Here is a 13,435-nt window from a genome sequence, read left to right on the forward strand (position 1 = left end):
ATGACAGATGATGTAGATAATGAGAGAGATGATATATTAATAAAATGTATCAATAAATACAGTACTGTAAAAGTATTTTCTCTTGTGATTTTCTTAATAACATTTTCTATTCTCTAGTTTATTAATTGTATTACTGTATTATTTTGTTATTGGTAAGGCTTCTAGGCAACAGTAGGCTTTTAGTAGCAAGTTTTGGGGGAGTCAAAAGTTGTACGAGGATTTTCAACTGTGCGGGGGTCAGCAACCCTCACCCCTGAGTTGTTCAAGGGTCAACTGTACGCATTTGTGTGTTTCTGTTCCTATTTAATTCTGTGCCATTTATCACATCTATAGGTTCAGGTATCACCACCACAGTCAAGATACTGAACAGTTCCACACCACAAAGATCCTTTTTATGTCTTTTTATAATCTATACGCACATTTTCTTTTAGCCCTACCAAATGAGCTCTATCTTTGTAATATTACCATTCAATCCATTCTATAGACTGCTTTCCCCATGGCTGTCACTTAGAACTGAGACTACCTCTTCCTGATCCATAATTTATCAGGTGAATTTCTTTCCTCACTGCCATTAAGTAGTCATTACACTGCTTGCATTAATATTTCTCTGTTAGTATAAAATCACTAAGATGACTATACTTAATCAGGGGGCACAGAAATCATGTTAGACAGAAGTAATTTCTCCCTTCTTCTTTTAAAAATCACTTCCTAAAAATGGAAATAAAAATGACCTTAAAAGTTAAATATGTAACTCACCTGGACGGTCGGCAAAATCTTCTTCTGTAGTCATTTTTGAGATGATCCTGAAAGAAAAGTAAATCATCAAACTGGTGAAAAGTTAAGTTCTTCATTTGTTCATTCAGCAAGTTTTGCTTATTGTCTATTATAGTACCATAAAGAGGAATTCTTCTGGATCAAGTGAAGGAGAACTTGCCTCATATCTACTGTTTCACAATCTTTGCTTATACTAATTTGTTCACTCTGGGAATCATTCCATCTTCCTCCCCTTACTCCCATACCTTTCCCATCATCAAAACCACAACTATCTGGGCTTCCAATAATTCAGGCTGGTTGATAAGCGGTATCTACTTATCTCCTTTCCTTGCAGGAAGATTCCTCTAAAATAATAGTTAAGGGCTACAATGGCATAGACCAATGAAAAAGACAATGAAGAGAGGACCATCTGTTAACAAATTTAAGAAATTTGTAGAAGATGGAAAATAAATGAAGTATGTTAATTGATAAAACAGAATAAAAGCAGTAGCAGACAAAAGTTAGTTCAGAGGATCCAGTCTTTGATGAGGAGTAAAGCTGATCTGCCCAGGAGAAAACCATAACAATGCAGAACTGCAAAACTCAAAATATGAGGAGGCTAAGAGTGAGAAAGGGAATGAACAGAGTAACAGACTCCCACATCCCCTATCCCTATAAACACAAGTTTAAAAAACTGTATTCTATTGTCTGTCTTAAATATCACCAGCATCTGTGGATCAGGAGACACTCAGAGGTCTCTAAAACAAAACACGAATATCAAGATATAAATTTTAAAAATGGAGAAGAAAAAGGGCCAAGAGAAAACTGATACCAAGAATGAGAAAGAAGAACATAACCCAACATACACACTTGTTGAATTATTATGTTGTACACCTAAAACTAATGTAACACTGAGTGGCAACTAGGCTTCTATTTAAAAAAAAAAAAAAGAGAGAGAGAGAAAGAAAAAACTTGAAAAAAACAAAAACAAAAATCCAATTAGTACCTTCAAGAGAGATTTGAAATACTGGACTCATAAAACAAAAGTGATATACTATAAACACTAAACAACGAAATTAAGACCAAGAAAAATTCTTAATAATTAAAAACATGATTGCCTAATGGAGAAAAAGTCTCTTTTAGCAAATGGTGCTGGGAGAACTGGACAGCAACATGCAGAAGAATGAAACTGGACCACTTTCTTTACACCATACACAAAAATAAATTCAAAATGGATGAAAAAACTAATGAAAAAGGAAACCATCAAAATGCTACAGGAGAAAACAGGCAGCAACCTCTTTGACCTCGGCTGCAGCAACATCTGACTTGACAGTCTCTGAAGGCAAGGGAAATAAAAACAAAAATGAACCATTGAGACCTCATCAAGATAAAAAGCTTCTGCACAGTAAAGGAAACAATCAACAAAACTAAAAGGCAAACAATGGAATGGGAAAAGATATTTGCAAATGGTGTATCTGATAAAGGGTTCATATCCAAAATGTATAAAGAATTCACCAAACTCAATACCCAAAAAACAAATAACCCAGTGAAGAAATGGGCAGAAGACAGGAATAGACACTTTTCCAAAGACATCCAAATGGCTAACAGACACATGAAAAGATGCTCAACACCACTCATTACCGGGGAAATACAAATTAAAACAACATTTAGATACCACCTTACACCGGTCAGAGTGGCTAAAATTAACTACTCAGCAAACAACAGATGTTGGCGAGGATGTGGAGAAACGGGAACCCTTTTGCATCGTTGGTGGAAATGCAAACTGGCACAGCCACTCTGGAAAACAGTACGAGATTTCTCAAAATATTAAAAATAGAACTACCCTACAACCCAGAAATTGCACTACTAGAAATCTATCCAAAGGATGCAGGAGGGCTGATTCGAAGGGGCACCTGCACCTCAATGTTTATAGCAGTGTTTTCAACAATAGCCAAATTATGGGAAGAGCCCAAATGTCCATTGACTGATGAATGGATAAAGAAGATGTGGTATATATACACAATGGAATACTACTCAGCAACGAAAAAGAATGAATTCTTGCCATTTGACCCAACTAAAATATATGGTTTAAAACAAACAAACAAACAAAAATGAGAATGAGCGGACAAGCTACAGGCTAGAAAAAAATATCTGCAAAAGGTACATCTGAAAAGGACTATTATCCAAAATATGCAAAGAATGTTTAAAACTCAACAATAAGAAAATAAACAACCCAATTAAAAACTAAACGGGCCGAAGACCTTATACCTCAGATAAGATGTACAGATGGCAAAAAAGCATATGAAAAGATGCTCCACATCACATATCATCAGGAAAAAGCAAATTAAAAGCCACAATGAGATACCACATACCTATTAGAATGACCAAAATCTGGAACACTGACAATTCCAAAAGCTGGTAAGGATATGGCACAACAGAAAACTCTCATTTATTTTATTTTTTTTAATGTTTATTTATTTTTGAGAGCAAGAGAGAAAGAGCATGAGCAGGGGAGAGGCACAGAGAGAGGGAGACACATGTCCGAAGCAGGCTCCAGGCTCCAAGCTATCAGCACAGAGCCCGATGCGGGGCTTGAACTCACAGACGGTGAGATCATGACCTGAGCTGAAGTCAGGCAGTTAACCAAGCCACCCAGGTGCCCCAACTCTCATTTATTTTTTAATATAAATGGTACAGTCATTTTGGAAGGCAGATTTGGTGGTTTTTACAAAAGTAAACAGACTCTCACCATGACTTAGCAATCATATTGCTTGTTATTTACCCAAAGGAGTTGAAAACTTATGTCCACACAACAATCTGCACAGATGTTTATAGCAATTTTATAACTGCCAAAACTTGAAAGCAACAAGATGTCCTTCACTAGGTAAATGGATAAAGTGTGGTACATCCAGACGATAGCATATCATTGAGCACCAAAAAGAAATGAACTACCAAGCCATGAAAAGACATGAAAAAATCTTAAACGCGTCATTCTAAATGAAACAAGTCAATCTGAAAAGGCTATGTATGTATGATTTCAACTATATGACATTCTGGAAAAAAGCAAAACTATCGAGATGGTAAAAAGATCAGTGGTTACCAGAGTTCAGTGGGGAGGGAGGGAGAAATAGGCAGAACACAGAGGATATGTAGGGTAGTAAAAACACTCGATGATACCACAAGGATGGCTACGTGTCATTAGACTTTTGTCCAAACACACAGAATGTACAACACCAAGAGTCAGACTTAGTATAAATTATGGACCTCGGGCAATAATGATGGGTGAATGCGGTTCAACAACTGTAATAAAGACATCATTCTGGTGGGGGATCCTAACAACAGAGGTAGCTATGCAGGTGTGGGAGTAAGGGGGTATATGGAAAATCTCTGTACCTTCCTCTTACTTTTGCTAAGAACCTAAGACTGCTCTAAAAAAATAAACTCTTTAAAAAAAGGAACCGTGGGCATTAGGTAAATTTTATTCCCCTCCTCTTCCTACAATGAGAATGGCTTTATTTCTGTCTAATTCTATATAATATAAACAATGTATGTGCTCACATTAAAAGGACGCTCTACAGTATTTTTTACACATCTTTATGCAAACAAGCATTACTTTATAACTTTATATAAGTGGGATATCATTGGTGAAGATTTTCTTAAAAAGAGAGATAAGAAAACACACGTTTAGGGCAGGGGCCGACATGGGTTGTACAATACATAGTAACTATAAGCAAAGTGTGAAATACAGAATACTGAATACCAAAGAAGTCCAATAACACGGAAACAAAAAATTAGTTCCCGCCCCCTTGGGCATTCATACCTTAAGCACTTTTTAACTAACACCTGCCTTTCAGAAAACTTTACCAGTAACAAGCACTCCACAAATAATATGCTTCTGCAGACCAGCAAGTCCACACGGTGTAGGCGTTTCAAAACTTCTATAGACAGAACATTATTTGGAGGACTAGAAACCAGAGTTAGACCAATAACAGTAGCAATCACAAGATTCTCTGAAGAGACAGATGCCATCACAACCAAAACTAAAAGAAACCTGAGGGGAAACAATACAAGGAAGTTAACTCCTGGCTATCAGCACACGATCAGCTCTGATCTCAAAAACTTGGCGGGCTTTTCCACTGAAATCTCCAAGAAGCCACAGTAAAACATTTCATTCTCTCCCACCCCAAGCGCAGGTGCCAGGGGCGGCCGAGCTCCCATACGCAGAAGCGGCAGGAGCCTGCACTTACCAGACCCGTCGCAGCCATTTTCCGACCCGGCCCCACCCGCGCCGGGGGTCTGGCACGCAAGCCCTCGCGGGCCGTGACTCGAAGAAGCCCGGCACAGACAGAGTCGCGGGAGGAGCAGTTAGGCGGCACCCCAGGAGCGCCCCTGAGGTGGGAGGTGGCAAAACTGAAGGAACTGCGAGCTAGTAAGCGCGCTACCGACGCTCTTCACCCATTGGCTCGGCCCTTCCGGAGCACCCAGCGGTCTCCGCGGTTTGAAACGGTCTGCACATGCGCAAAACGAACCGCTCAACCGTACAGAAAGCCGTTAAAGGCCCGCCCTCACATTGGACACTCCAACAGTCCCGCCCCTCGCAGGGCCCGCCGCAGCCCCGCCCCATCTTTCCCATAGCCCCGCCCCCCCTTTCTCTAACTGTTTTCTCCTCTTTTGCTGGCTAGGTAATCGGAGGATTGAACGTAAAGCTGCTGGGTTTACGTAAAGCTGCTCTGAGCAGGCACCGTCTCGAGAACAGCCTTTATTCTTGAGACGGGTGTAAAACTTGTCAGCGGTTCTATTACAGAGTAAAAAATAATACTTGGAAGGATAAAGGTAAAAATTGCAGAAATCGTTAGAAAAGAAATAGTTCATTGTGCGGGCTCGTCGTCCACACCGAGTCCATCTATGCATCACCTCTGAAAGTAATAACAATGTAACGTTGATGATGATAACGATGTATTCTTCTTTCAAATATGTGGGTAATATTTTCATGAAGCATTGCCAACAAAGTGACTTAGGTAAATATATGTCATTTAAGTATAATGTCCTGAAAGGAGACCTAAATCAGTAGTCTTGAAATATACTCAGCGACTAGCTGTATCATCTAGAATAAAATTGTGGCACTATTCCGGGTGTTTCCTTATTTATATAATTATATAATAGGAGAGCTTATAGATGCTCTGAAGACTTGACCATTTTATGATGCTATGAAACTTGTGTTCTATTTTTGTGATTTAATAAAAATTTGCACAGGAATTTTAATCATAAAATACATTACTTATTGAATAAATTCATTAATCAAGAGTTGAACTAATAAACTTTTTAAACGTAATGATTTAACAAATGTTATCACCTATGGTTTGTTTATTTTTGGTAGGGAAGAGGTACTATATATTAACTCTACAATCAGACTGGGTTCCATTCTACTCCCAAGAATTCTGTCATAATGGGTAAGTCGATTAAACTATCTGTTTCTCAAGTCCCTTGTCTGTAAAATGGGAATAATATTAAAGTTGCCGAGATATTGGGTTAATTCATTTTAATATCTAGGTGAAATGCCTGGAACATAGTAAGAATTCAATAAATAATGATTGGTTTTATTATAGGGTTTTGCCAATGAGACTACATTATATAATTTGATGTCATATTTGGAATACATTATAATAAAAAACTATCATTTATTCCGTACACACTATATGCTGTTTTTTTTTTCTAAATGCTCTCCATGCACTAACTTATTTTATTCTTAAAACATTCCTGTTAAAAGAAGACAGCTAGTATCCCCATCTTACAGACAACAGAACTGGGATAGTGTTTAAGTAACTGCCCCATAATCACACTACCATTAAATGGCAGAACTGGGGGTGAACCCTGGTATTCTGATTCCAGAACTGAGCACTTAATCACTACACTCTTTATTTCTCAGTGAGAAATTTTACCAAACTCAATCACCAATGTAAATTTCCACATCTAAAATGATATTCCCTGTTTCCACTGGAAACAGTAACTCTCAGAGGTATTTTGTGAAACTTGAAATGCAGTGACATGCTGGTATCGAATGCAGGGCACAAAGGGTATTGGTAATAACTACAGAGAAAATGGAGCAACACTTTATGAAAACCAAAAGTTATGGAAACTCCACCATCCCCAAGCAAACTTTTCAGTTCCCTCTGCATCTGTCCTACTATTTATAGCCCCACAATGGTTTTGGCATCCTAAAATAGGATTGCTAGTTGATGGACTAATGTTTATAAAATCTAGGTTTGTCATTATAGGCCCCCTGCACACCCCCCCCCAAATACATTCAGATCTCTCTTTATGAACTTCCATGGTAACTGGATAAATCTTGAAGTTTTCCATTCCAGCTACATAACCTAGGTGAGGAGAATGTGTGTGTGTGTGTGTGTGTGTGTGTGTGTGTATCAGTCTATGGAATTATGTATATCCGATGTGTATATGGGAAATAAAGTTTACAGAAACTGAACTTAAGAGGGTACTAGAAACTTTTAGTTGCTTAGGATTTTATGCAGATAGTTTAAAATTGGTTAAAACTAGTTTAAAGAATATTTTAGACCTTAAAAATTTCACTCTAAATGAACTTGCTCTAGGAATTGTAACACAATTGCTATTAAAATTTAAATTGTTCCGGGGCGCCTGGGTGGCGCAGTCGGTTAAGCGTCCGACTTCAGCCAGGTCACTATCTTGCGGTCCGGGAGTTTGAGCCCCGCATCAGGCTCTGGGCTGATGGCTCAGAGCCTGGAGCCTGTTTCCGATTCTGTGTCTCCCTCTCTCTCTGCTCCTCCCCCGTTCATGCTCTGTCTCTCTCTGTCCCAAAAATAAATAAACGTTGAAAAAAAAAAATTAAAAAAAAAAATTTAAATTGTTCCTTATTTATAATAAACTCAAATTGGTAATATGTCCATCATTTACATATTAAATGTAATTTATGTACATGTAAATGTAATATGTACATATTTATAAAGTGTAGTTCATCCATATGACAGAATATTCCTCAGCAATAAAAACAAATGACTGATACATGCAACAACTTAGATGAATCTTAAAAGCTAGGTAAGAGAAGCCAGACATCAAAGGCAACCTGCTGTATGATTACATAAATGTAACTTCATGAAATTATTCACATAGAAATGAAACCAATAGTTGCCAGCAGATGAAGTTGGGGGTAGAAGATGCTGACAACAAAGGCCAAGGAGGGAACATTTTATGATGCTGGAAATAGTCTATGTCTTCAATATGATACTCTTATGTTTTTGTCAAAACTCTCAGAACTGTGCTCCTAAAGAAAGGATGACTTTTGCTATATATTATACGTCAATGAACTGGACTTGAAGAGTGTTATTCACTATATATTATACGTCAATGCTATATATTATACGTCAATGAACTGGACGTGAGAGTGTTACCAAACCAAAGTGGACCCACTCCTTGGTGACTTACAGGCAGACTACACCAGGTGGAGTTGCCTCACGAGGTCAACTATTTGTACAAACAAGGAGACACAGGGAACAATTTCCAAAACAGTGTCTCTCCAACAGGGGAAAGCAGGCTCCTTTTATTAGGCCTTGGGATGAATATTCAGAAGGGATTTTAACATTATAATGAAGCTGAGGTCACCTCTGGCACTTTCTTTTTCCCTTTCTTTCTTCTTCTTCTTCTTCTTCTTCTTCTTCTTCTTCTTCTTCTTCTTCTAAATGTTCACTTATTTTTGAAAAAGAACACGCGAGCTTGTGAGGGGAGGTACAAAGAGACAGGGGACAGAGGTTCCAAAGCGCGCTTCACACTGACCCATGAACTGTGAAATCATGGCCTAAATCTCATGCTCAACCAACTGAGCCACCCCACCTCTGGCACTTCTGATTCATCTGTGCAAGCACAGGGGATCAGACCAATAGAGAGAGAGAGAGAGATAACCAAATGCAGTGTGTGAATTAGGGTCAGACTGTGATTCAAAACGAAGCCATAAAGAGAATTAAGCAATGGAAAACTAAAGTAGTAATTATTAAATGACAGGAAAATGTAAAATTTTCTTAGATATTATAATGCTCCTGTGTTGATGTAAGAAAATGTCCTATTCTTTTAGGATAAGGATATACATATGAAGTATTAAGGGGTAAAACGTGATGTTTGTAAGTACTTTGAAATGGTTCAGTTAAAAAAAAAGATATAGTTACAGCAAATCTGGCAAAACACTAACAATTATTGGAACTACATGGTAGATGTGTAGGTGTTTATTAATACTGCTCTTTCAGGGATGCCTAGGTGGCTCAGTCCATTAAGTGTCCAATTTCGGCTCAGGTCATGATCTCATGGTTCATGAGTTTGAGCCCAACATCGGGCTCCATGCTGACAGTGCAGAACCTGCTTGGGATTCTCTCTCCCTCTCTCTATTACCCCTGCCCCACTTGCATTTTCTGTCTCTCTCTCTCTCTCACACACACACACGCACACAAACACACATACAAAATAAATAAATAAACTTTAAAAAATAAAAATACTGCTCTTTCAGCTTCTATGTATGTTGGAAACTTTTCATACTAAAATGATAGGGCAAAGTGGCATTAATAAAATTACTGAAGTTCTCAAAATTTTTGCAAAAAAATTATTATGCCAAAGTGTCATAGACTCTAACTCTAAAGCTCTCTTTTGGCCAGCAAAAGAGCAGGATGCAGGATGAAAAATGAGAGATGGCTAATGTCTGGGAAAAGACAAGAGACCCAAATAAGGGTCCTTGCCCCGTTTTTTTTAGGATCAGAAGGCTTACAAACATGGTGATGGACGTGCACAAAGAGACAGTGAATCTGTGCACATTAACTTATGAACATGAGGGAAAGGAGGTCTTGAAGATATTCAGGGTTAGGGGTTTGGGTTAATACAAAGCAAAATCCTGATGCCGGCAGTCGGGCAGAAAGTTGTTTACAGGGGACATGAGGCACCACCTCTGTTTATCTTAGCTAGTCTAGGGGAGGAGACAGATAGGACACGTGACCTCAGGGTTAACAAGGCACCTTTTTTTTAATAATCATCTCTGCTCTGGGCTGCTTCATCTCCAGCGCAGTGGTCTATATCCCTTTTTACCTGTTTACCTAACTTGGTCCTTCCTTCCTGTGAAAGCAGCTTTCTGCTATAGCACTAAATTGGGGATGCTTACGCCCTGCATATCTAATCTTGTTTTTTTCATATACCGATGTACTGGGTGCCTTTGCACCTCCCTATTCTTGGTTGCCTTGTTTGTTTACCCAAACTCGGGTGTTAGCATCCTATGGCTTTGTACTTCTTTATTGCCTTGTTAACCCATTGGCAAGCCCGGGGGATTCCTAGGCTTATTCCTCACACAAAAGTCAAAAGTGAAAATATTAGCAATTTACTATAGGATAATTTTGTCAGAAAAAATTACACTCCAAAAATCAATTTGTAAAAATTATAAACATTTCAATTATAACTTAATTTGCTAAAGTGAAATAAACTTATTTATATAATTTTGGAGTTTATTTTTTAATATAACATTTAAATTTTTAAAATTCTTTACTGTCAAATGTTGTTCCATGTGTTAAGTACACTCACTTTAAGTAGCCTTTTCTCTACTAAATAGGCTAAGACTCTAATTGCCAAATTATAAAGTGTGTTTGCAGTATGCAGGTAGGTGGCAGCAACGTTCACGAAAACAATTTTATACAATGCATTAAAAGTCCCCATGAGTTCTTAATTGAGTGCTACATAAAAATCTTTACAGTTACCTCTGTGCCAAGTGTTTGATTCATAGTTGCTGTTGAATTCTATTATATATATATATATATATATATATATATATACACATTGTTTCTCTTCCCAAGAACACAACAGGGGCGACTGAGTCAGTAGGTAGAGCATGTGACTCTTGATCTCAGAGTTCTGAGTTTGAACCCTCCACTGCTGGTAGAGTTTCCTTATAAAAAAATTTTTTTTAATAAATAAAAAGAACACAACAAATACACTATTCTCTGGATCTCCATTCTGTAGCCTGTAGTTTACTTCTAGTCAGCATAATTCTGAAAAATTAGCTTTTGTCATTTAAAACACATTTAGGGGTGCCTCGGTGGCTCAGTCGGTTAAGCTTCAGACTTTGGCTTAGGTCATAATCTCACAGTTTATGAGTTCAAGCCCCACGACTGGCTCTGTGCTGACAGCTCAGAGCCTGGAGCCTGCTTCAGATTCTGTCTCCATCTCTCTCTCTGCCCCTCCCCTGTTCGCAGTCTGCCTCTCTCTCTCTCTCTCTCTCTCTCTCTCTCAAAAATAAATAAACATTAAAAAAATTTTTTTTTAAAGAAAGAAATAGGGGCTCTTGGGTGACTCAGTCCATTAAGCATCCGACTTTGGGTCAGGTCATGAACTCACAGCTCATGAGTTCAAGCCCCACGTCGGGCTCTCCAGCTCAGCACAGAGCCTACTTCAGGTCCTCTGTATCTTCCTCTCTCGCTGCCCTCCCCTGCATGCTCTCTCTCTCTCTTTCTCTGTCAAAAATAAAACAAACATTAAAAAAAATAAACTTTCAAAAAGTACAATTCGATTTTCAAAAGTTTAATACTTTCTGCATTATAATTTAACCTTGCAAAGACTTAAATTACATTAGTGGTACTAGGCAAAAATTTAAATAATAAACATTAGTAGTTATTGACACAGATATATGCTCCAGATAAGTTATATGAAAAAATGTAGTTTATCAAATATCATGTACTTATCTGATTATGTAAATATACACAAATAGAGGAAAAGTGCCAAAAAGGTGATGGTACCCATCCAAACCGTGCTAATAGTGGATGGTGGACGAGCATGTCATTTTCATTTTTTTAATTTATGCCTGAAGACTTGTTTTTTCTAGAACTTATATAAGTAAGTTTTCCATTTATTAGGAAAAATTAAGAAATTATTTTAAGTATTTATAAAGCATGCTATATGAGATGTTTGTAAATTTAAGCGCCTATAGAAATTCATAAACAATAAAGCGCCCAAACTATAGCTTGTAGGCCATACCTAACAGTGGGAAAGGGTGAAAGAAGTAGGAAAATAAACTGCAAACAAAGACACAAAGCAAAAAGGTCATAATCTCACAGTTCGTGTGTTTGATTCCCATGTCTGGTTCTAACCAGACTGGGCAGCACTGGGATTCTCTTTCCCTCTTTCTTAGCCCCTCCCCCGCATGTGCTTTATCTCTCAAAAAAAATTATTATTTTATAAATAAATAGGGGCACCTGGGTGCCTGAGTCGGTTGAGCATCCGACTTCAGCTGAGGTCATGATCTCATGGTTTGTGGCTTAGGGCCCTGCGTTGGGCTCTGTGCTGGGCTCTGCTGACAGCTCGGTATCTGGAACCTGCTTTGGTTTCTGTGTCTCCCTCTCTCTCTGCCCCTCCCCTGCTTGCTCTCTCTCTCTCTTTCTCTCTCTCTCTCTCTGTCAAAAATAAATTTAAAAACATTAAAAATAAAAATAAACATTAAAAAAATATTTTAAAAAAGGAAATGCCGTGCTATTGACAGAAAATCTGTCAGATATTGTAGAGTATTCATGTTTGCAAAATGAACTAGATTACGAACACCTTCAATGTTAGCATAAATTCTCACTTCTTCCTGTAGACAGTGCAGAACTATATTGATCAGGGGTCAGTTCTATAGAATAGAACTCGTAATAGCTACTTTAGGCAAAAACGGGATCTACTAGTATGCATTACTGGTTTACAGAATTGTTGGGATGGAAGGAGAAATAACATATTCAGGGCTTTCAGGAATGATTTCTAAAGACACACTGCAGAACTGAACACCAAGAGCCAGCTGTTGTATGTATAATCAGGAAGCAAACTGAAAAGCTGAGAAGCTAATGCTGGTGCTGGAATCTCCAGAACCATACTGACACTGCACAATCAGGAAGTCACTTCTGTTACAAAAGTGCCATGTCTAGGAAGCCACAACGAATAAGAAGTCTCCATGAGCAGGAAGCCTCCTTGTTGCTGCTGGCTCCAGAAACACATCATATTCATCGTGACAGGTACCAGAAAATTGACATTCCATGCTTTGACTATCACCACCCATGAAACTAGTGATCAACTACTGAGACTTCTGATAGTATTGCCACACAAAAAAGTAGAAGCCTATAGACCATGCTTCAGCCTAGGGGAACAGCAAATCAAGAATAAATTCTCTTTCTATCTACCTTGCTACCCAACTCCAGCTCCAAAAAAAGGTCTGGATATGTAGTTTTTAGCTTTTCAGCCTCTGCAGTAAAGAATGGCATATGGGAGTGCCTGGGTGGCTCAGTAGGTTGAGCATCCGACCCAGCTCAGGTCATGATTTCACGGTTCCCCAGTTCGTGGGCCTGAATCCCATGTTGGGTTTTGTGCTGATATATTCAGATTCTCTTCTGCTTCAGATTCTGTCTCCCTCTCTGTCTGCCCCTCCCCCATGCACATGCGTGCACACTTTCTCTCTTTTTCTCTCTCTCTCTTTCTCAAAAATAAATAAACATTAAAAAGTAATAATAATGGCACACTGGAAGGGGCTGGAATGGATACTGAGCACTAACCTACCTTATCCTAGAAAGCAGCAGTAGTGGGGTTTTTTGTTTTTTGTTTTTTGTTTTTTGGGTTTTTTAGTGGATTTTAAATGAAGCAAAGAGGAAGAAAAATGTAGACCTAA

At 38.3% G+C, this 13,435-nt stretch overlaps 1 protein-coding gene across 5 annotated transcripts in view; it reads right to left on the reverse strand.

Annotated features, from left to right (window-relative positions):
• CENPC (centromere protein C) overlaps window positions 1-5,225 on the reverse strand; it is an 81,874-nt gene extending 76,649 nt beyond the window's left edge. For 3 of the 5 annotated variants that reach the window (XR_006964303.1, XM_047091153.1, XM_047091154.1), the window contains exons 1-2: window positions 5,001-5,225; window positions 757-803 (exon numbers count right to left, since the gene is read on the reverse strand). Coding sequence is in view for 4 of the 5 variants with exons in the window: in XM_047091153.1 (XP_046947109.1) it covers window positions 757-803; window positions 5,001-5,018 (65 nt within the window). In the remaining variant the exon portion in view is untranslated. The remainder of the gene's footprint in view (window positions 1-756; window positions 804-5,000) is intronic. The other 2 variants (XM_047091152.1, XM_047091151.1) reach the window with 1 other exon arrangement.
• Between the last annotated feature and the right edge of the window lie 8,210 nt (window positions 5,226-13,435).

The sequence above is a fragment of the Lynx rufus genome, unplaced genomic scaffold (assembly GCF_022079265.1).
Source record: "Lynx rufus isolate CCGP_SWC_20201006 ecotype Redwood Valley unplaced genomic scaffold, mLynRuf1.p SCAF_3, whole genome shotgun sequence".
Lineage (NCBI taxonomy): Eukaryota > Metazoa > Chordata > Mammalia > Carnivora > Felidae > Lynx > Lynx rufus.